This window comes from Zalophus californianus, chromosome 3 (genome assembly GCF_009762305.2).
Source record: "Zalophus californianus isolate mZalCal1 chromosome 3, mZalCal1.pri.v2, whole genome shotgun sequence".
Lineage (NCBI taxonomy): Eukaryota > Metazoa > Chordata > Mammalia > Carnivora > Otariidae > Zalophus > Zalophus californianus.
The window spans coordinates 107376291-107401298 of record NC_045597.1 but is presented as its reverse complement, the minus strand read 5'-3'; the positions used below and the strand labels follow the sequence as shown (position 1 = coordinate 107401298).

The 25008-nt window shown below is 33.8% G+C and overlaps 1 protein-coding gene across 1 annotated transcript in view; it reads left to right on the top strand.

Annotated features, from left to right (window-relative positions):
- The window catches only part of LRP1B (LDL receptor related protein 1B), a 1883216-nt gene that overhangs the window by 1308519 nt on the left and 549689 nt on the right, over positions 1 to 25008 (top strand). Inside the window, 1 exon segment of the mRNA XM_035726875.1 lies at positions 5966 to 6115. Coding sequence (XP_035582768.1) covers positions 5966 to 6115 — 150 coding nt within the window.

Below are 25008 nucleotides of genomic sequence, written 5' to 3'. Positions count from 1 at the left end.
GAAGCATGTCTTTTATTGGGCCTCACAGAACAAACAGTTCTAATTTTGATGTACCTGCATAATTGAAAGATACTATAATAACAAATGAAATGCACAATCTGAATACACCTCACATTAAGTTGTCTCAAAACTATCAGTTGTGGGGATTACCAAAGAGATGGTTGCAAATTTTAGACTAGGATTTTAGCTTTAAAAGGAAACACAAGAACTTGTAGTACTAAAGAAATAGCTAGTTTTTAGTGAGTGCTTTCTATGTGCTAGACACTATTATATTATTATTACAATTTCATAATGGTGAAGTGAGGGTATAGGAAGGTGGAGGCTGACTAGTCTTTTGTAGATGAACCCAGAAATGAATAGACAAGCTGATTGAAAGGTGGTACCTTATATTTATCTTTACCTCAGAGAGAAGCAAAGGATGAAGCACAAAGAGTGCTCAGGTTTCCTCAGCCTATTTATTCCTGCACTTACAAAATCTAAGCATTCTTAAGAGATATTTTTTTGAGATAGCTTGATAGCAAATAGGCAATTAACCCCACTCTACTTCCTCATGGAACAACCATGCTCCTTTGGAGCTAAAAATTCAGTGTTTCAGAAACAGTTTTGCATCCCAGAAAAATCATGCCTCTCCTGGTGAACTCTGCAAAGATTTCCATTTTTGGAGTATCTAGGATATTATAATTCTTCCACAGGTATAGTGCAGGATGCAATGTTATGATATTTCTTCACCTACTGTGTATTTTCAATAGTCCGTTTCTACAACTATCACAATCCTAGATGCAGAAGGAGTTGTATTCTATTGTCTGAAGATAATGCTACAAGAAGAATATTTAGAAAACGTCATTTTTTTTTATACATGTCTAGAGGCTTTAAAGGTTATCTATGTTTTAATATCCATGGTATGGATATCCATAGTATGCCTTCTTTCCCATCTATATCTTTAGTGTTCCTCTGCCTCCAAAGAGATCTCCTCATAATACACTTCCCAGCAATACTTAAAAGGCCTCATTAATACTTAAAAGGCCTCATTAAACTTATTACATATTCAAATTTGACGGTTTATAAAAAAATATACAATTTTTAAAAGGAATTTCTTAATGTTTATATTCTAAAATCACCTGAAGGGATTTTTTTTTTTTTTAATACTGATTCTTGGGACCAACTCAAACCAATTCAGTTAGAATTTCTGGGAGTGAAGCCCAGGAAACAGTATTTTTAATAGTTTTCCAGATAATTGTAATGCATAGCCAGGGATGAAAAATTTGAAATGAAATTTGGTGTCAGAAAAATATTAGGAAATTACCATGTCTAGAAAGCATTAATTTTAAAAATTCCTTGATTCTACATATTTACATTTTTGCTTTAATTCCATATTGTATAGTACATTGATTTAATTTTGAGTCTTTTAAAAGAGAAGTGAGACACATGAGGTGAACTTCCCAGTATTTTTTTAATCTTTAAAAGTTTTTTAAAATATTTTATTCATTTATTTGAGAGAGAGAGAGAGAAAGAGAGCACACAGAGGGAGAGACAGAGAGGGAGAAGCAGACTCCCCACTGAGCAGAGAGCCAGACATGGTGCTCCATCCCAGGCCATTGAGATCAAGACCTGAGCTAAAGGCAGATGCTTAACTTACTGGGCCACCCAGGCACCCCTGAACTTCCCAATCTTAATTGCGACAAATTTAAAACTCAACAGACTTAATTTTTTTTAGTAATATATGAAAATATAGTTAGACTTTTTCTAAAAAATATTATGTAGTTTTTTACATCAATATATTTCTAGTAGGAGAGCAATTACATAATTTGGGCAAATTACATTGTCTCAATTAAAAAATACACTAGGCTACTTAAGTCAAAATGTTAAAATAATACATTAAGGGAAATCTTTGGCTTAAAATAAAAAGGGTCAGAATGAAAGCATATGAATTAACTCTGCATTTTTACAATAATAGAAAAGATAGGTGAAAATGTAGATTTTTCTCTTCATAAAAGCTTTTAAATTTAAATGATGACATTTCTTCTTTTGATATACCTGTTACATTATTCAATCTAGATTTCTTCTTTTGATTACCAAATCCAGATGATATTAAAAATAAATGTGTCTTATAGAAATAAGTCTATATTAATAGTGGTATATTCTGTAGAAAGAGCCAACAGTCCCTTTGAAGATGTTTTAATCTCAGTCACCCTCACCCGTTCTGAGGACCTTTTAGTGCAAACATAATCATATTTCTTTGCATAGGTTTTAGGACACTTTATAAACATGCTTGTATTTGATCTGTTTTCTCATGGCTATTGATTTAGCATTCTAAAATCACTGAGTAGTTTCAACTGCATCAAAACTATCAGTTTACTGCTTAATGATTCATCTTTTGAAATAGTGCAATAGAGACTTGATTCAGAAATTATTCCAATAAATGGACACCAATGAATTCTTCAATGTTATTAAGACCTAAGTGTATGAGAATAACAAAATAAAAAATCTTATGCTGTGAAAACATTTACATTACACTAAAGGCTTTAAAAATATGTACTTCTAAACATGCATATATCTGTGAATTTAAAACATATCACCAGTTTCTTGAATTCATAACAGGATTTTTTTTAAAGATTTTATTTATTTATTTGAGATAGAGAGTGAGAGAGAGAGAGCACATGGAGGGGGGAGGGTCAGAGGGAGAAGCAGACTCCCCGCCGAGCAGGGAGCCTGATGTGGGACTCAATCCCAGGACTCCAGGACCATGACCTGAGCCGAGGGCAGTCACTCAACCAACTGAGCCAGCCAGGTGCCCCATAATAGGATTTTTAAAACATTTCCATTCAGGGCACGTGGGTGGCTCAGTCTGTTAATCATCTGCCTTCAGCTCCAGTCATGATCTCAGGGTTTTGGGATGGAGCCCCACATTAGACTCTGCTCAGTGGGGAGTCTGTTTCTCCCTCTCCCTCTCCCCCGGCTCATGTTCTCTCTCTCTCAAATAAATAAATAAAATCTTAAAAAAATTTCAATTCTATTTTATAAACCCATGAATAAATATGCTCAAGAACATTCAGAGATTAAGCTAATACATTTAACAGAAAAGAAGATACACGTAGGTAGCTAAGTGACTTTTCACAAGAATATGTAGGCTAATATAGGAACTTAGTTATTTTTTTCCTGTGAATCTTAAAATGATTAATCCTAAACTATTTCATCCTAATATTGATGCAAACTTAAGCCATGCAAGTAGACCTATTGAATCATTGTACTTCTTCTCTTTTGTCATAGCTTCTGGGTATAGATAGTGTATTAAAAAATTATGTTGTGGAGATAATTCAACTTTAATTGGGAGAACTCCTGGAAGACAACTTACAATTTTCACAATGGGAATTAAATAACCCATTCATCCATTCAGTGTTTATAAATTTTCTTCTCTTCTCTAGGCATTACGCTCGGTACTGAAGATCAAAGCTCACTACCACCCTGCTTCTTTTCTTTAGGCACTCATAGTCCATGAACAAAAATGTAGAGTAGTAAACTCTGGGGAACTCTGACTCCAACACAGTAACTTCCCTGCCCTGTATGACTGCTTTACACAGCAGTGTTAGAATCCAGAAATCACAGGGTGTTAGGTGGATGAGAAAGTGCTGACACTGTGGGTTAATCTGGAGTTGAGCACATTTGGTATTAACGCACCTTTTCCTTCAATAAAAGGGGTTGAGGAAACTTAGACAAATTTAATCCCTTAAGAAAGGCCGACTAGAATATTGATTTTAAAAATCAAGGTGAAGAAAATAATAGATTAGTCTATTGAAGCCAGGAGTGAGGTTAGTGGTATAAATGCAATTCCTTTACAATTTCTGCAGATGGGTCACAAATATGACTCTTTAGGTTCTTTGCAGCCAAAGCAAAGAGAGAAATATGATCAGTTACAATTTTATATTTTCTACTATAGCTTTTTCTGGCACTGAGCCCTGAAAGAAATTTCTCCCATGGGTCCTTGTATAAAGAGGTCACTATGGGATATACTATTTCAGACACTATATCCTGGGAAGTGTAACAGTGGTTTTCCTATGGCTACTTTTTATAGCATCCTTCATTTAACTCAAAGGCACAATGTCAGAGCTCAATTCACCAACAGATTAAGTGAGGGACAAAAATCCAGCAATCTAAAAATGCAGATAGCTCTCTGATGGTTTGGCTTGATTGAGAGATGAAATTTGGAATATCTAGAGGGATAGATAACTGCTTAGAAGGAATTCTTCATGAATGTATTAATTCACTTCTTGATAAAAATTTGACTACAAAATGTTTGGCATATATTTTGTACCATAAATCTCTAGTAAGATATTCTTCATTGCTGATTAAAGATAGAATTATGTGACTTAGATAGCCAACTAAGCTGAAGGGAAAATAAACCACATCTGAACAATAAGTGGTCTAAACCAAGATTTTTGCTAGAAAAAATGCATGGAGGTGACTCAGGAAGTACCTACAGAATAACTGAACTTTCTCTTATAAAAAAAATTGAATGGTGGATGACCTTCAATCTGAAAATATTACACCAAAGAATATGAATGTGATAATTTTTATTTGATTATTTTCTTAAAGCTAATCACTCACAGTAGTCATAAAAAAACCTGAAAACTTTATCCCTGAAATGTCTAACTTTACTTATTAGGTTTGTTCTGTACCTTTCAGACTTCGATTAGTAAAACATACCAATAAATCAATAAATAGCTGATATATTGTATAGACTTGTAGTATTATTTCTACTTGATTAAAACTGGTCTGATAAATTAATTCTGCTCCCTGGATTGGGACTATCTGTAGCTGTAAATATTTGGACTATATTTAACTCTTTCTCAATGCACTGGAACTCATGTGATTCTCTCCAAGTGTCTCCTTTCTTCCTTTTCTTTTTTTTATCTGTGTTAGTTTTTTGTTTATTTGTTTCTTTTTTTTTAAATAGGGAAGGGATTTTTTTCTTTTTCTTTTTTTTTTTTTGTGGTTTGCTTCCTTCATTCTCTGAGGAAGATTCCAGAACCAATTTATTGTACTGGATGCCTGACTATATGTCCACATTCCTTTTCCACAAGTTATTGTGGGTCATAGACGACCAACATGGAACCACAGAATTATTGTTATAATGTGGACCCTGAGCCTACTGAGCATGCCAGTAATTAAGTAGATGTGTACCAAGAATCCTCGGCAATCAAAATATACATATCCTGAGACCTTTGAAAACCACAAATACCACTGTAACATATGAAATTGTCCATAAAATTCAATAAAGCTAACCTACAGTGATATACTGTGACGTGGGGTTAATGATCTTAAGCCTTTGGCTTGATTCCCTTACTAGATAGTTAGTTTATCACCCCATGACAGATCTTAAATAAGCCCAACTCAATTCCATGCTTCAGTGACATTACAGTTTTTTTGAAATTCTACTTTTGTATTTCCTTGAAAATCACTGAAACCAACAACTTGAATCTATAACTGCCTAAAGTAAATTTTACTGAAAGTAAGGGGGAATTAAAAATTTCATCAATGATATTAGTTTCCCAAAAGAGTATTGTGCGTTAAAATTTTCTGAGGCAAAGCAGCGTAATGAAGAGGGCAGGCAGTCAATTTGGAAATCGAAACTTTGTTAATATTTCTGTAAGGTCCACTTGCTAGCTATGGGCTCAAAAAGATTTCTTAACTATTCTAGATATTATTTTTCTTATTCATGAAATGAGACAGTCATTGCTGTCAGTGTCACAGATTGTTGTGATAATCAACAGAGATACTGCTTAAGTGCCTATAAAAGTATATTGTTCCACAGATAGTTAAAACAGTATATTTCCCTATTAGCCAGATCTTATTTTTAAAGACAAAAATCTAAGCTTGCAACTTATTTTTTCCCCTAGAATCTAGTGCTAGGTGAACATTACTATTTAAGTGGCTACTGTTATGTTTAAGTTGTATAATTTAATTACAGGTCTATCGATAGACTATGTGGAAAACAAGCTTTATTGGATCAGTTCGGGAAATGGAACCATAAATAGATGCAACCTGGATGGTGGTAATTTAGAAATAATAGAGTCAATGAAAGAAGAATTAACAAAAGCTACAGCCCTAACCATCATGGGTAAGTGTAATGGTTCTATAGCTAGGATGCTATGTATTGATTGGGGGTTGATTAATTATGACCTGTTAAAAGCTTAGAAAAGTTACTGCTCCATTAACACCAGAAGCATATTCAAATTATACATCTCTATGAGAGTTGTTTTTTGTTTTGTTTTGTTTTGTTTTGTTTTTTCCTTTTTTCTTTTTTAACCTTAGCAAACAGACTTGTAAGATCATCCAGATCAGGGACTTTGTGCAGTTTGCCATACAAACTTTACCATTATTGATTTTTGGCTGTGACTTGTATTATTTTACTATTATTTTCTTTGTTCTACTGCAGAGTTCTTAAGTGTAAGGGCCTTGTTTATTTGTCGCAATAAAGTCAAATGTGGCTTTTCTCTGCTTATAAAGGATAGCTTGATCCACACAGATAATTCAAAAAACAAGGCCACAGGACCCATTGACCAAGAAATGAAATTATTCTCCCACAAATAATTCTTTCTTATTTTTAGGGATGAGTAGTCTTACTGATTTGAGCCTCATTTCCATTCTTTTGGTTCAGTCTGTGGGGAAAAAAAATTGCTAGATGAATAAGACAATTAAGAAGCTAACAGGGGGTATGGAACAAATAATTATCTTCTGTATTGATATTTGAAGTTGACTTTTGAAATATGAATTTTTATACAAAATAGTTTGAGTTTTAGAAAAGATGTTAAGAGGAGATACCATAAAGAAGCGCTTTTTGGTGAGGATGGCTGTGCCCTTACTTAATGAATGGCTGACTCTAAACTGACATTCATGGTAGGTCGGAAGTATGAGGATTAGATCTTTCACATAGAATCTCAGTAGTTATGTTTGGTTACGGGAAATCAGAAAACTGATTTCATATTTGCAACTCTAAATATGAGGTATTCTGGATAGCATATAAGTATGAGTATGTGTGTGTGTGTGTGTGTACAATATATATAATTATATGTATATATATAAGTACTGTATATATAACTATATATACTATTTATGAAAAACCAATGTGAATATATTTTTAAACATTTGTATAGGTAATAAATTAAGCCTTTTAAATTAATATTCTACAAACTTCACCTATCATTTCTCGAATTGAATGTTAATTATTTTTGGTTTTGTTTTCACTAGTGACTATTGATTAGTATATAAAGTTTAAAAGTAAATAGTTGTTAATTGAGAAAGATATGAAAATTTATTCTCTACTAAAAGAAGGGTTTTAATCACCTTTTATTTATTTTTTAAATTGTATTTATTTATTTGACAGAGAGAGAGAGCACAAATAGGCAGAGCGGCAGGCAGAGGGGGAGGGAGAAGCAGGCTTCCCGCTGAGCAGGGAGCCCGACGTGGGGCTCGATCCCAGGACCCTGGGATGATGACCTGAGCCCAAGGCAGATGCTTAGCCGACTGAGCCACCCAGGCATCCCTAATCACCTTTTATTTCAATTAGACTTAAAATATCTGAGTAAAAGTGAATACGGTTTAGATATTGGAAATTATTATTTAAAACAGGATGAGTCTGGGATATAAAAAAATTAAAATTCAGTTCAGTTCAACATGTACTTAGAATCTTTTCAGTACAGACAGTGTACTTATCTCTGAAGTACAAATATAAACATGGACACTATTCTCAAATAAAACAAAACAGAACATACATTTCTGTGAGGGAGAGAGAGAAAATAGATTGTTTCAACCAATCGTCAATCACAAAGAATATCTCAATTTCAATAGCTGAGAAATACAGAAAATAAATATATTTGCCTTAAAGTTGTGAGAATCATGTGGAAATGTATGGGAATACACTTTTGAAAATGTAAAGTTTTTTACAAATGTCAAAGGTGGAGACTGGAGTCACTTAATTTGATCTTTAAGACACTGGAATTTTACCTCATTGGGCATTTCCAGATCTCTGACATAGCGTGGCACGGATGTTTAGTAACTTTCTTTTGCTGTAGTTTTATTCCTAAATGGCTGTCTTTCTGCTATTATTGTCCCATTTTTTTTTTCTAATTGTTTCTTAGAACTAGTGTTATTTTTTTTTAAAGTTTTTCTTCAGAGGAAGAATTTAAACTTGTAAAAAAATAATCTTATTTTTGTTAATGTCCCAAGTTTCTTTCTAGCCTTTGGACAATTTCTATATTGTTTGTAGAACATGATGTTGCCATTCTTTTCATTGTGTGTTTTCAGAAGTTACACACACAAACACACACATGTACAATAAGGACTATATCTGACAAGTAGATTATTTTAAAGCATAAATTTATTTATAATTTTCCTTTAAGGCAATAAGGAAAATAAGGTTATTTTATATTACTCAGCTTTGCCAAATTAACAAGAAAATTTTGTATTATGTATATTTGTACATATTTTAAATCACCTGAGTAAAAATATCAGCGTTTAAATTCTGCAACAATTCCCAAATCACCACCCACATTATGTTTTCAAAAACTGAATTACAGTATACCTGATGAAATCAACCTAAACTAGCAATTAATATAGCCGAGAAACACAATAAACTAGAGGGAAAAATGTGAAAATACGGTATAACATTTCAAAGAACATCTTTGACTTTTTAATGAATATATATATATATATATATGTATACACACACATATGTATACTATAAAAATCATTTCCTCATAGAATAATGGAAAGCTTTATAAAAGTTTATTTCTGCTAATGTGATTGCTACCCACCCTGCTATTAGTAGAAAATGAATACTAAACTTACAGAACTCAATGCTGTAAACAAAGTCTCAAAAATAGAGCAGTAGTTCCTTGTAGCTAAATAAAATAAAGTCAGTTAGTTTTGTTCCCTGATAAAATCGAAGAGTGAAAGTTTGGAGGAAATCATAATCCCTATATTGGGTCGGCTCTGTGAAACTGATACGACATCAGCACCGCATGGGAACCCAACTTTGCATACATTAAAATTATTTTAACTAGTGAATGGCCTTGTATGTATACCCCTCCCTGCCACCATAATTTGATCAAACCTGAAAGTTAAAAATAAATATAATAAGACTTATTAATGCCTCTGTTGTCAACAGTGGATTCAGTGGATATATCAAAATACATCTTTAGTTTGGAGGTTTGAAACCTAAAGGAGAGTACCTTAGAGAAGCAGCGGAGCAAACTTTATTTTACAAAGTTTCCTAGCTTGGCTCTGAACTTGCTCTGTTGCTCAAATTCCTCCTTCTTTGAGAACCTCTCTCTTCTTTTTCTTTGGGAATGGAATAAAGGGCGATGACCTGTTTCCTGCTGAGGCTAAGTATTATAGTCATATAAAAAAGGCAGTATAAAAGTAAAACAGAAGAACTTCACAACTTACTATCCAGGGGATTACTGATGATTATAGCTACAAATGTTTAAGGAGCCATTTGCCCACAGTAATACTGAAATTCACATCTAGAAAGCAAGGAAATAATTGTGCTATGAAGCTACCAGTTACATACCAGTGTATACCAGCTCCTCAAGACATACTACCTGGGCAATGATAACTAACTGAAAGTTTTTGTTTCTCTAAAATTTAGAAGTAGTTTTCCTAAAATCAAATGAAAATTCTCTTTAGACACTTCTTATCATTTTTTCAAACCTCAAAGATGGTAAATTATAACGATTTAGAGTCCCCAGTTTTATTTGGAAAAATATATACAAAAGAAACTGAAAAGAACTTAGAAATATTAAGATCAGGAAAAGTAGAAGGTTAATAAAGCAATGATTTGATGATTTAACCAAGTCCAAGACCCCAAGATCAAAATTGCTACATCCAAATTTCACACTTTGACACTCCTTACAAGAAGTAGTGCTTAACTTCTGTCCCCTTGAGTATGAGCTAGACTTAGTGACTCATTTCTCATGAATAAAATAAGACAGATGTGATGGTGTGTGACTTTAGAGATAAGATCATAAAAGGCATGAGGCTTCCTCCTTGCACTCTCTTTCTTGGATGGCTGACTCAGGGCAAAGCAAGCTGATATGTCATGAGGGCATCCACATAGCCCAGTGGAAAAGTCCACACAGCAAGGAACTGGGACCTTTGGCCAGTAGCCACATGAGTCAGTCATCTTGAAAATAGAAACTCCATCTCAGTTAAAATTTCAGATGAGCAGAGAAAGTCAGTTATCATATGGTTTCACTTATTTGTGGAACATAAAGAATAGCATGGAGGACATTAGGAGAAGGAAGGGAAAAATGAAGGGGGGAAAATCGGAGGGAGAGATGAACCATGAGAGACTATGGACTCTGAGAAACACACTGAGGGTTCTAGAGGGGAGGGGGGTGGGAGGATGGGTTAGCCTGGTGATGGGCATTAAGGAGGGCACGTACTGCATAGAGCACTGGGTGTTATACGCAAACAATGAATCATGGAACACTACATCAAAAACTAATGATGTACTGTATGGTGAATAACGTAACATTAAAAAAAAAAAAAAAAAGATTTCAGATGATGACAGTCCAAGCCAATGCATTATAGCAATCTCAAGAGAGAGCCCAAACCAGGACCGCCCATATACCTGCTCCCAAACTCCTGACCCACAGAAACTATGAGACACAACAAATGTTTATTGTTTTAAGATACTGAGTTTTGAGGGTATTTATTAAAACAACAAAAAGGTAAGTAATTTACGTGTCATTCCATCCATAGAACTCATTCATTTATAAACAGAATTACAAAATCAAATTCTTATTCAATAGAATCAGAATTGTGAATAGTAAATTGTGTCAGGTATAATAAAACCCACTCATTCCAACATGATGGTGGGTGGAAATTGAGTCCAGGCTTCAACATCCAGACTCACATGGGAATGGCAAGAAGTATGATAAAACTGGAGAAAGCTGATGCTTCACCTCTCAGATCCACTTATTTTTGCCATAAAGAATATTAAACAGTTGTGCCAGATCTTTCATTTTGCAAGCGAGGCAAGAAATCCAGTTAAAACAGAAAATTTCATAATTTTTAAATGTTAGCAAAGAATCATATTTAAAAAAATGCAGACAAACATACTGTATAGGCTAACCCTGAAAATTAACACGATATAAACCAAGGAAACTACCAAAACCAACATCACAAAAGCCATGGATGGGTGTACTTGATTCAGCCCAGAGAACAGTAGTTAGTTCTCACCTCTGGTTTAATCATCATTATTTATACTGGTGGCTTTGAATTATTGAGAGAAGGGGATGGAGTTAAAGCAGCTAATGCCCAACTATACCAGTAGAGGAGACTAGGTAAAATCAATCAATCAATCAGTCAATCAATCACCTGGTAGAGCTGGCATAGTTTACAGAGGAGAAGGGGTCTCTCTCCCACAGGACAGGACATATGATTTTCCACCAAGCTTTTGTGGTCTTGTTTGACCAGACCTTGCATTCCGCCTGAGGTATACAGAGATGAAGAAAGTATGAATGTGAGGTCCACATCTTATTTCAGTTCAACTGAAACTAGCCTATAACTTTAAACATCGAATTCTTCCCCATTAAAAAAAAAAAAAAGATCTTATCAATTGTCTTTCTCAAACTATCAGAGCCAGCAAAAACAATAGTTTCTGCTTTCAAATACAATAGCTGGTAGCTTTAAAATTGTACCTACCAATTTTTTGTCTTAGATATTTTTCTCGGTATTTAGCCACTCTTTTTTTTTTTTTTAAGATTTTATTTATTTATTTGAGAGAGAGAGAGAATGAGAGATAGAAAGCACGAGAGGGAAGAGGGTCAGAGGGAGAAGCAGACTCCCTGCTGAGCAGGAAGCCCGACGTGGGACTCGATCCCAGGACTCCAGGATCATGACCTGAGCCGAAGGCAGTCGCTTAACCAACTGAGCCACCCAGGCACCCGCCACTCTTTTTATGGGAATTTTCTTTTATAAATAATATACTTCAATTTCATGAAATAACAATATTCTAGAACATTTTCTTACATGATTTTTAAGTTGTTTGTGCTGTAAAATAGGGTACAGTCAGCTATGCTATATTTGACTATTGATTACCTAGATACAGAGCTTTTTTGTTTGTTTTTGTTCAGCTTTCCTCATAACTTTTGGCATTTTCCTGATCATTAATGCCTGCAGGAGACAGAGGTAAATTTAAGTTCATCAAGTTGCCGTTCAATTTTAAGTGTCTTTGTGAAAAGGAGGAAGAGGTTGAAACTATTGACTAAAATTAGGGCTTGTGAGCTATTTATGGATTATATTTAACACAGTATTCCTTTTCACTGTCAGCATATGCACTTTGAGAGCAGAGTGTATATATTGTGTTCACACTGAAGAGAGAGTTAGAAAAATCAATTAATGGTCCTGAGAGGAAAGACACAAATTAAACAAATGAACTGGCTGAAACAGACTTACTGGTATTTGAAGAAAATTAAGATGGAATTCAAGAAATAGTAGGATGGTGACTTACCTGTATTTATATTTTTTGGGTGGGGCAGGGAGGATCTGGGGCAAATGGACCATAGATTCAAAATAGAAGTGAAGGTATGGGAATTACTTAAACAAACTTGAAGAATTCATCTGTGTGTCTATAGAGAAAATCCTTGGCACTTGTGGATTTAATGGTCAGCACCTTCTTTAATCACAGGCTGATCTTGATATAGTCCATTAAAATGTGTCATGTAGTAATTTGTCAAGCTTCTCTCGAGCAAGAATTTGAGTTCTGGGCACTACAGGGGGTATAAGATTGAATTTAAAATTTCACCCCACACTCACAACTTATGAGCTATTTATTCATTGTTCTTTGCTACTCCACTGAATATGCAGTTAGTCTCATTGAGATTCAATTGTGTATCTAATTTTTGTTTTGTTTTCTGGTGCTATATGACCTTTGGAAATTGTCTTTATGATGGTATTTACAGGTAAGAATTCCAAAGTTAACATGACATGTTCTTGAATGTTGTCTGAGAGAAAGAACTTCCTCTGCCCTATGGTCCTTCTAGCTGGACTTAGAATCAAATTGACATGAGACAGATTAACAGGAGAAAATCAAATTTAATAGGTGTCCGGACGAGGAATTACACACGTGAAATTCCAAAGACAGTGAATCAACATGGAGCTTATACAAGCTCAGGAGAAGGGTAGGGGCCTAAGGATACAAAGGGGAGAAAGCTCATTAGCAAGAAGGAGAAAGATCTTTAGAAAAACCAAGTTGCTCTGTTACTGCAGATAAGTTTTTTAGGTAAAGGGGAGTCTCTGTTAACAGTTCTCTTCCTGTTACAGCCTCTCCTATCCAATGTAAATTTAGGTAGTTGTGTAGGAGACAAAGAGATTTTCCTGCATTTGCTGGGCTTTGATTGCTTTTAACTCAAAATAATCTTTATGCCCAAGTGGCCCATCTTAGGTCAGCCTTCTCTGGGCCTCTACAATGTCAATGTTTATACATAAAATGGCTTAGTACTCTTACTTATATAAAAAATGGCTAAGTAGAGAGACAACAAAAACTGAATAAAAATAATGTTCACTTGTGAAATTATGCTAATCAGAGTTCATAGGAATCTATTCAAGTAGTTAGGCAAAATTATTCTATTTTGACTTTTAGTTGAGAATTCAGTAGATGTTTACAACATAGAATTGCTTAGATTATTTGTCTTAGAATAGGTTTGTACTTTTTATAAATATCTAAGTAGCTATCTCCAATACCCATCTAATCTTAGAACCACTTGCAAAACTTGGCTAACTTCTCTTTAAAAAGAGAAAGTTTGAGTCACAGGTAAAGGTAAAAAAAAAAATTTAATTATGCATTATCTATGAATACTTAAACTCTCTCAGCTGATTTTTTCTGTTCTCAATCACAGTTTAAATATATTATACTATTGATCTGTTTCAAGTAGCAATTTGCCAGAATAGGCTTAATATGTAAATATTAGAAGGATATTGAATTTGGGCTACTGTTAAGATCAATAAAGGAGGAAAAAAAGGCATGTTTCATGTGCATTTTCAGTCTCCTATCAAAAACAAACTCTGCCCTTCATTTATTTTATTTTATTTATTTATTTTTTTTGAACTCTGCCCTTTAATGAGTAGAAAGTTGGTTTTTCACTTCTCTTGATTTGGTTATGCACACATTTGTTTTAAGTCAGTGTTAAAAAAATAAATGAATCAGGGCGCCTGGGTGGCTCAGTTGGTTAAGCAACTGCCTTCGGCTCAGGTCATGATCCTGGAGTCCCGGGATCGAGTCCCGCATCGGGCTCCCTGCTCAGCAGGGAGTCTGCTTCTCCCTCTGACCCTCTTCCCTCTTGTGCTCTCTATCTCTCATTCGCTCTCAAATAAATAAATAAAATCTTTAAAAAAATAAATAAATAAATAAATAAATGAATCATTTGTTCTTTAGGGAGCCCTTGGAAGGCTCTAACAAATATAATTCCTAAGGACATTTGATTATACTTTTCATAGGCTCACTTCACAGATCTGAGGTTGTCATAATAGCTGCTATGAAGATTCCTAGCATATGGATAGTTTGTCATGGGAGAGTCAAGGCTGACAGATTAAAATGCTTCCAGAAGCATCTGAGTATCAGAGAAGGTCATATTTATTTGCTTAAGAATGAATACAGTGTTAATATTTTGGGGGATTAGATGTTTCCAGTGTTCCCAGGAGAATTTCTACAACAAAGCAGTTACAATTGTCTGTCTCTCTGCTGACTGAAAGAAATGCTAAGCTAATGGCAAAAAATTAGTCTTTACCTACACTAACACTTACACTTTCTTGACTGATTTCTCAGGTTTTTTAAAAATATGTCTCTTTGTTCTTTTCAGCAAAATAGTACTTGGTGTAATGACTGATATTAGGGTTTATTAAAAATAAAGCATATCTAGCACTCAGTTTGCATACTTGTCAGGAATTTCCTCAGATAAATAATATGCCTTATAAATAATGATAAGAATGTGAAAAAAATATATACAATAAACAACCCAGTAAACTTGGCATGCGGGAATCATCAAAAGCCCTTTTTTTTTCTACTTTACCTCCTGAAATAAATTATTATGTCAGGTTGTCATGGCATCTAAGGGATATTATAAATAATGGCACGTGACAGGCTGTGAGTGTGGTGCATTTAGTCTTGCTACAATCCTTAGACTGAACATTCACAGATTCAAAATAAAATTTAGTCTAGAAGGATGCTACTATATGCTGTCTTCTTATGACAAGGTGATGGGTCTGATAACTTACAAGTTCTTAACTTTAATAATCCACCTTAAGGAGTCATTTCCTATTTTGTACAATGCAAGTCTAAGTGTTGTCAAATGCAGGGTTTTGTTTGTTTTGTTTTTAAATCAAAACTTGCTAAATATTTATCTCCCTCTGCATGTGAAAAAGGCTGAAACTTAGTTTCAATTAAGTCCATGCTTCTTGTGGAATTTTCCCCTCCCTTCCTTTTCTTCTTTCTTTTAATCCTCTATCTATGTCTTTCTCTGCCCCTTGGATTGACAGTCTTCTTTTATAATTGATAGCTCTGCCCGTTTATTTGTTTTTTTGTTTGGTCTGTTGGTTTTTCTTTCACAGTCTAGCTAGATTCTTAACAACTTTTTGTTTGGGCTACTGAATGGGCCCCTTAACCTTTTTTCACTCTCTGAATCTCCAGTCTCCAAACTATCAAGACCTGCTATGTTCAGACCAGCTGTGGCACCCCCTACTTAGACGTAACATTTCAGGGGCTGAAAAGCACTCACAACTTAATTCCTTATCATTCACCAAAAGTTGTTTGTCAGGACATTATTAGTTTCACCTTATGGATAAAGGAACCTAGAGTCAGTAAGATGTGTTAAAACCCAAAGCAGTATTAGTCCCGCCTTCTAAAAAAAGAAAGTTAGGGTCAGTGTGAGATCTGTGAACAGTCACTCCTCTGGGACTCACCTGAGATCCTGACTCAAGTTAAGTTCTGTTTCCACTATCAGGAAGAACATTCCTAGCCATAACTTGATTTTTCATGTGATCCACCTCTACCCGTTTCCCATAGGTCAGGTGTGATACATCCAAGCAAACTTCCCCTGTATCTGATTATGCCCTATTTATTTCTATTTGTCTTGCTATTTCTTGTTCCTTGACTACATTCCATATTTATCAACTACCCTAATGAAATGCTGCTCTTCAAGTCCTACCTCAACTTTACCTCATTGTAATTTGAGATTTTTCTCTCCTCTGGACCCCTTTGTATTTTCCTAATGTAGTGGAATATTTTTTATCTTTTCTAATGTGTGAATCTGTCTCACTTCTCCATAATTTGGGACATTTTATTCATATATGCATCATTCATGACACACAGTAAGATGCTTTACACTGAGTACCTTTCAATAAGTAGTAATAGAATGTATGAATAAATAAAACAATGACCATCTACATGCAAAAACATCTGCCACAGCAATCAAAATGTATTTTTAAAGCATGCGTGTTTATGCAGAATAATCACAACCATAAATTTAATGTAGAATTTAAATATGTATTGAAATAATCTTTAAAAGAAAATATTTTATAATATGATGATTTAAATTGAAAAGGGAAAAATGAGTAATAAGATAAACATAAAATATAGTCAGTTATTTCTGACATTTATTGTATATACATATGCATACAGAAATGCAAGAAAAGAAGGGTTATATTGGGTTGTGTTTGTTCTCAAAGAAACTAAACAGCTTAATGGAAGAAGAAAATAAAATACTCATAAACACGCACAAATACAAGATTTCCAAAATGAAACAAAAACTTGAGTGTTTGGAATGGTTTAGGCTCTTAAGGATAGTCTCTCACAGCTGGGCTTAACAGCATTATTCTCTTTAATAATAGTAATTGACAGTCTAAATAAATAAAGCATTCTAGTATTTAGGTTACAAATCTTACCTCAAGTAATTCTCACAGCAATCTCTGAAGACAGGTATCATTAACACTGCTTATTCCAGAGGTCCCAGTAGAGGCCCAGCCAGCCTAAATTAATCACTCAGGGTTACATAGTTAATAAATAGTGTAGCAAGCTTTCTAGTCCATGATTCTTAGACTTTAAAGCCTGTGATTCTTCTAGTAATTTCTTCTAGACATAGTTACACTAAGATGTATATGCACCGAAATGTATGCAAGAACATACTTTGAAGTTATACTTGTGATTAGAAAAGTCAAGGGAAAATATCTGTATATCTATTATAAATGACTAGCCAAATGAATCATGAAATATCTGTACAGTGAAATATATTGCAGCTATTAAATATGAGGTAAATCTATATATTAGTTTGAACTATTAGCCAAAATATATTGTTAATTAAAAATAGTTAGGTTCAAAAAGTCTATAGAGACTGCTCCAGTTTTTATCACATGTATCCATTTCTTTAGTTAAAAACACAAATTTAGATATATTTTTAAATCGTATTTTTATCCATTATGCTGCCCTGTTTATCTCAATAACTATTATTTACATAGCACCTACTCTCTAAATTAGTGCTAATAGACACAGTAACCATGAAAAAAGAATGTACTGTGACTGCAGTGTTACTGCTGGAAACAATGTGCATTGTCCAAGGTCTAAACTGGGACTTGAACATAATTCTAACTCCGAAGTTAGAGCTCTTCTCATTGCCCAAGTTATTCTCAACCCAAGGCAATTTTGTCCATTGGGCAACATTTGGAAATGTCTGAAGACATTTTAGATGGTCACAACTGCTGGGTGGAGAGGTCACTGGTCCCCTTCTAGTGGGTGTAACACAGTGATACTGGTACGCATCTTAAATGGCACAGTGGAGTTTTCCCTAACAAGGAACTCGTTGGCTCAAAATACTAGTAGTGCTGAGGCTGAGAAACCTAGATCAAAAAGAGTCCTTCTGTTTTCTTTCTTTTAAATGTAACTTGTTGAAAAAGAGCCTGGATTTTTGTCTTTTACGTTTATATGCATCTTAGTCTTACATATTGTGTATGATAATGCAGATAGCAATTTATTTGTCCCAATTTTGATTTGTTTACTCATTCAACAATTTAGCAAGTGACTATTATGAGCCAGGCTCTAATTTAGGTGCTAGGAATACAAGAGTTTACAGCAGGTAACGAATCCATCATTAAGGGGCTGATATTCGCAGTGGGAGAAAACAAGTGTAAAAGCAAATACACAAGTGAAATAAAGTTTGTCAGGTGATGGAAGGTACTAATGGAGAAAATTCAGCCAGGCATACGAATAAGGAGTGTAGGGCACCTGGGTGGCTCAGTTGTTGGGCATCTGCCTTCAGCTCAGGTCGTGATCCCAGGATCCTGGGATCGAGCCCCGCATCGGGCTCCCTACTCAGCGGGGAGCCTGCTTCTCCCTCTCCTACTCCCTCTGCTTGTGTTCCCTCTCTCGCTGTGTTTCTCTCTGTCAAATAAATAAATAAAATCTTAAAAAAAAATAAAAAGAATAAGGAGTATAGAGTTGAGTTGAAAGGAAGGAGCCAGAAAAATTACAATTTTAAGTAGAGAGGTCATGGCAATTTTCACTGAAAAATGACAGTTGAGCAAAAATCTGAAGGAAGTGAGGGAGTGAGTCGTTCAGGTATGTGGGGGAAGAACATGTAAGGAAGAAAGAACAGGAAGTGGAAATTGACTATTTGAGCATATTTTTGAACACTTACTTTTAGATGGAGAATCTATTTTTTTTAATGCTATAACCATTTGATTCATTTTTCCCCTCCATGAAAGTTTCATTTTGCTTAGAAAATGCTTGATATTTCATGTGCTGCCACTAAAGTAGTCTACTAAAATAGAATACATAGTTAACTTATGCTTATAGTATGAGCTAGAAGTTGTAATCTACAATAACTTTACTTCTCTAAAGATTTTAGCTTTCATGTTTATGAAATTCTTAATGATGATGGAGTTACTTCTGCCCCATGAGTTTTGCTTTATTTCCAATTTATTACATACAATGTTACTATTAATAATTATGTATTTTAATAAGAAAGAAGAGAGATTTCTAGTAAATACGATTATTTCAAGCCGTTATGGTTTGTAGAAATTAAAAAAAACAAAATCAATCATATGAAGAAAATAATTATAGTTATTTAGAACACAACTTTGAGGAACTCTTAGTTTGTTGCTTTATTTCAATTGTTTTAAAATTAAAAGCTTTAATGATTTGTATCTTTATGCAATTGTATTATGTCAGTTAAAAATACCTGGATTTAGAAAGAATATTAACTTATTTAAAAAAAATTGACTTTTTTTGAGAAAATGATCTCTACACACCAGATCATATATTTATGAAAGATTACTCAGTAGAAAGCATTCATGAAGATGGAATATAATGCTTGAAAATGGTTCTTTTAATTAAGAGTCTTTAAAACAGTTCAGAAAAATGACCCCAGTTATTGAGAAAATGTTAATTCTCTTAGATATACTAATGATCATCAGTGCACTTATATTAGATATTTACGTGATTCTTATTGTCATGTTTATACCGGAATTGCATAAGTGTGTTCTACTTAAAAATACAAGTAGTCAAAAGCTGAACAAACAACATATCACTTAAAAAGATTCAAAAGATACTCTATTTACTTAAAAATTGGGTTTACGTCTACTTTTCAGCAAAAGATCCAGTGATTTAATCGTTACACTTATATTGCATCTCTATCTGTAATTTGATATCTAGAAACCAGTTTATTTTAAATGCACTATAATTATGCTATATATTTAAAGTAATCCTCCTTGCAAATCAGACTTTTCAAAAAGGGATAAGATACTTTTTAGTATACACCAACCAATGTCACTTAATGCAAAGAACTTCAAATATATCCACCTAAATTTTCTAAGCCATCAGTCTTCTAATTGCCATAACACTATTCATTAAAGTAACAGTAATATATGAAATATATCCAGGCAGTTTGCCCAGCACTAAGTATAGTACATAGTTGTCTTCTCTAAGTACTTAAACTACCATTAATGAAAACTAATAGCCCATCAAAATTTACATTAAAAGTACTACAAGAAATCTCCAAAGGACTATATATGATCCTATTCCAGCAATTTTTGTCACCTTAAATTGCTGTGTTCAAATATGTTGCTGTTCTTAATGCTAATTATCTAACAGAATGGATAAATACTACAGTTGTGAAGTACATCATAGTACTATTTTTGTAACCAGATTATAATTAGTGATCAGAGAATGGTCTCATTAACATAAATGGTATAATTAAATCATCTCAGCTTTACCATACTTAAAAGCATTAAATAGTGATTATCTCCCCTTTATAAACTATTAAAGGTTAACTTTCTTGGAATCATTTTTTTCAGGAAAAATAAATTTACATTGTTCATGTTTGTGGCATTAAAAAAAGAACAAATTTGAAAATGCATATTTTCTTTGAGTAGAGACATAATTGTTTTATGTTGCCCCGTGTCTCCTCTTTCATTTAAAAAGAAAAAAAAAAAGGTGTGTAGAGTACAAAAAGACATGACATGTTTTAGATTTATAATAGATTTTTGAGTTAATGTAATTACAACAATAATGTAATGAATCTTGAAAATGAATCAAGAGAACCAAAGAGGTCATTCCACAAGTCTGCCAATATTCTGTAGGTATTATCCCATGTTGGAATGTAACAAACAACTTGGAATCATATTATGCTCCAGTGAATACTATTCACTTAAACTGAAGTTGAACTATCAAACTTGAGCCCTTTTTGCTATTTGGCGATTCTTTTCAACTCAAATTAGACCTAGATAGATGGCATTTAATCACAAAGGATTTTCCGGGGCCATATACACCTAGATTTAGGTAAATTAAAAAAATGTACTTGGGCATCAATATGTTTAAATTTCTGTTTTTTCCCCCCTTTCCATAATTAACATCAGCACAATCTCATATAATGTGGAGAGAATATTAAGCATTACAAAGTTGAAATAAATGTCCTCATCAATTTAATTCTAATTAATACTGCTCCATATTTAAACATAACCATTCAAGGAATATCCTGTGTTGCATAGGAAAAAAAATGAAAGGACATAAATCAGGTGCACCTTTTAAAAATATGATGCTTTTAGGTTTTTAAATTGTATGTAAAATTGTTCTATGTAGCTTATAATGTAGATGCATCAAAGATTGACAGTATTCAAAAGGCCAGTGATAAGATTATTTTGCCCTGAATTGACTCCAAATGAAATTAAGTGTGGGATGATAAAAGACTATAATCTTAGAATAGAGGTAAGAGCTTTACCTAAAAGATGTGGTGAGATTTAGCAGGACAGGTAGGTGACCCAGAAACATTTACAAGAGGACTCTTTAGTTTGTGCAATAGCAAATACAAAAATAATACATGTGTCATGGTAGGGATTACTACAAATACAATTTAGAAGAAAAGCATTTTTCTTTTTTTTTTAAAGGATTATTTGACCTTGTCATCACCAAGATTGCCTTTAATGGTGGCAAACATATTGAAGACCTCTTAAGCTGGAATATTTCTTGTATTTCTATGGATGGTCAAAATACATAAAAGCTTTATAGTTATAGAATGTAGGCATAACATACACTGTCAGTAAAATTCCAAAATTATTTAACCGTGTCCTATTATTTAAAAATTTATCTGAACAGCCCCCTTGAAACATATTTTTCTTTTTTTGAAATAGTTAATATATCTCCAAATCATTTCCACACAAATTACATCTAAGCATTCGTGTGTGTATAGTGTGTGTGTGTGTGTGTGTGTGTGTGTGTGTGTGTGTGTGTGTGAATTTTTCCTTATGATATTGTGCCATCCAAATTTGTTGTAGGGAATTCTGGTTGTAAGAAATCTAATCAAAGCTGGAGATTACTTGGTGTAGAATGACAAAAATCACATCTCCAGATCATCTTTCTTCATAAAAATTTGTATCAATAAGTGACCATTTTTTTAAAAATTCCAAATATAAAGAGAAATGTATTATTTGCAAATTCAGAGTTATATTCCTTTTTCAGGAACATTATATTGTGATCTCTGTCAAACATAGAGTACTTATCTAGTAGATTTCTTGGTATGAAAATGAGGGCACAATGAAGTGATCACATAAGGACACTCATTCTGGGTTTCCTTATAAAGGGCACATGCATTCTTCTTTATTTTATAATTTATATTTAAAATATGACACTTGTGATTTAATGAACTATAAAATAAAGGATTGTAGAATGATGCTCTCTTTATAAAACGATTTTATTTATATTTTCTGTTTCAAGGGTATGCTCCAGCTGGCAGATATCTCATTCAACTCAATTGAGAGTATTGAGTTGCAATGACGTACTATTTTGTTAACTGATTATTTAAATGGGCAACTTTTTCCCCTGACTTGTGCTATAATATAGAGGTTTTACATGTTTTTTTATTTTCAAGTGAACAGATACATTAAATTATTTGGGAAGGGCAAGAACATGTCAAATAGGATCACCAAAGATCATTTGTGACTATCTATTATTTGACCTTTTCCCCAGTAATTTATTGATACTTATACCCACACATATACTTCTAGATCAGTGAATTTTATCGTATTAATTTGGCAGTATCAAGAATTGCGCAGTAACTGCAACAACAGCATTCATAGTTTAATAATAAGGACAGAACAGCAAATTACCCAATTTAGAACAACCATTTGAAGCAATTTTTAAAATAATGGAACCTTATAATATACTGTCTGTTTAAACCAGGATAAAATGCTAGTTAATTCTCATATATAAAAGAAAAAAACTTTGTTCAAGAAGCACACTATAAATACGACTTAAATCAATTGTAATTGAAGTTGAAGTTATATAAGATGAATGCTAATACAGTAAATTATTTTAAAAATGGACAAAAATAGTAACATTTTCAAAATATCAAAATTTTTTGTTATAAAGCTTTTGTTTAAAGCTTGAGTTAAAATTTATGACATATATATTTTAATTATGTATAAATTTCCTTTCACTTTTAATTTGTCTTAAACATTGCTTTCTCAATCAATAAGTGTTTCTACAATGTCATTTTAATGTTTACATAATATTCTACTGTATACTTATATGATATTTTATTTAAATAATCACATATATAAATAGTTAAGTTTTAATGTTCTTTTTTTTTCTTGAAATTATAGATATTGTGATGACTATCCTAATAAGTAGTTATTTGCTGAGCTTAGGGTACGATTTTCGATGTAGCATTTTTGAGTCAAATTGTTTAGAAATTTTTAAGGCCTTACTCTTCATCTTCTTTTGTTCTCATAAGCATTTTGTCAGTTGATGAAAGCAGTAGTACTATTTTTCCCTGCTCTCTCTCCTCACTTGAACTATCTGGTAAGACACCTAGTTTCTTTGTTTTGTTTTGTTTTGTTTTGTTTTTGTTTGTTTGTTTGTTTGTTTTAATTTCATGCAGAATGGCATGGTTCTCAGACCCTCCTACATTATGATTGTTATCTTCTAAGCCTTCCCATCTTTCAGACTTCTTCCAAAAACTAAAAACCAAGACCTGCACATAATAATAAAAATATATTTAGAACAAGATCTACTGAGATTAATTCTTCCTGGATACTCTTTTATATGGTATTTGATTACCAGGAACAGAGAGTTTCATTCTGGTTATCTCTGTTTGGAAAACAGAATAGAGTTTCCGGGAGGTTTTTGCCAAAGAGGTGCTATTTGTTTTGTTTTGGTTTTTTAAGATTTTATTTATTTATTTGACAGAGAGAGACACAGCGAGGGAGGGAACACAAGCAGAGGGAGTGGGAGACGGAGAAGCAGGCTTCCCACTGAGCAGGGAGGCCGATGCAGGGCTCGATCCCAGGACTCTGGGACCATGACCTGGGCCCAAGGCAGATGCTTAACGACTGAGCCACCCAGGCGCCCCAAGAGGTGCTATTTGGACTTACAATGGAATGGCAAGAAAGATCTAGCCTTGTGAAAATTTCCAAGGAAGAACTTTCTGGGCAGAGAAAACAGCAAATACAAAGGCCTTAAGGGCAAACAGTGCTTGGCCTGTTGTGGTTAACACGGCTAGAGTGGCAGGAGCTTCGTTCCAGAGGAGAGGGCCACAGGGAGAGATCCCAAGGAATGTACCCAATATGGTAAAGACTGAGGAGTTTATTCTAATATCCAGTTGAAGGGTTAAGCAGGAGTTTTATAATCTGGATGTGTTTTTAAAATATTATTTGATAGTGTGTGAAGACTGGCTATGAGAGAAGCAAGAATAGAAGTTGGAAAACTTCAGGAGGCTGTTATAGGAGTTCAGGTGACAGACTGTGATAGCTTGGACTAGTGTGGTACCAGTGGAAGTGGAAGGAATGGAGGACTTAAAAAGAATGTGGATATAGGTAAATGGAATGTATTTTAGAGGTAAAGTTCAGATCTGCTTTCAATTTAGGTACCAGTGGAAGTGGAAGGAATGGAGGACTTAAAAAGAATGTGGATATAGGTAAATGGAATGTATTTTAGAGGTAAAGTTCAGATCTGCTTTCAATTTCTCTCAGTTGTGCTTCTCAGCCTAGTTCTTCAAAATGTCTCAGACTCTTTTTAATAACTTCTCCAGGATGCTTTTAACAAACTAGTAGATATGGGGTAGTGTATTAGTCAGCTAAGGCTGCCATAACAAAAGACTATAGACTGAGTAACTTAAACAGTAGAAATTTATTTTCTCACAAGTCTAGAGACTGGAATTCCAAGATCAAGGAGTCAACAGGTTCTGTTTCTCCTCAGGCCCTCTTGGCTTGCAGATGTCTGCCTTGTCATCTTTATTCTGTGTTCACACCCATGGTGTCTCTTCTTAAACTGAAACCAGTCCAATTGGGTTAGGACCCCACCCTTATGATCTCATGAACCTTAGTTACCTCTTTAAAGACCCTATCTCCAAATGCAGTCACATTGGGGGTTAAGGATTCAGTATATGAATTTTGGGGGCACACAACTCAGTCCAAAAGAGGAAAGCCATCACCTAACTTAACCCTCTTTAGACCTTTCTTAAGCAA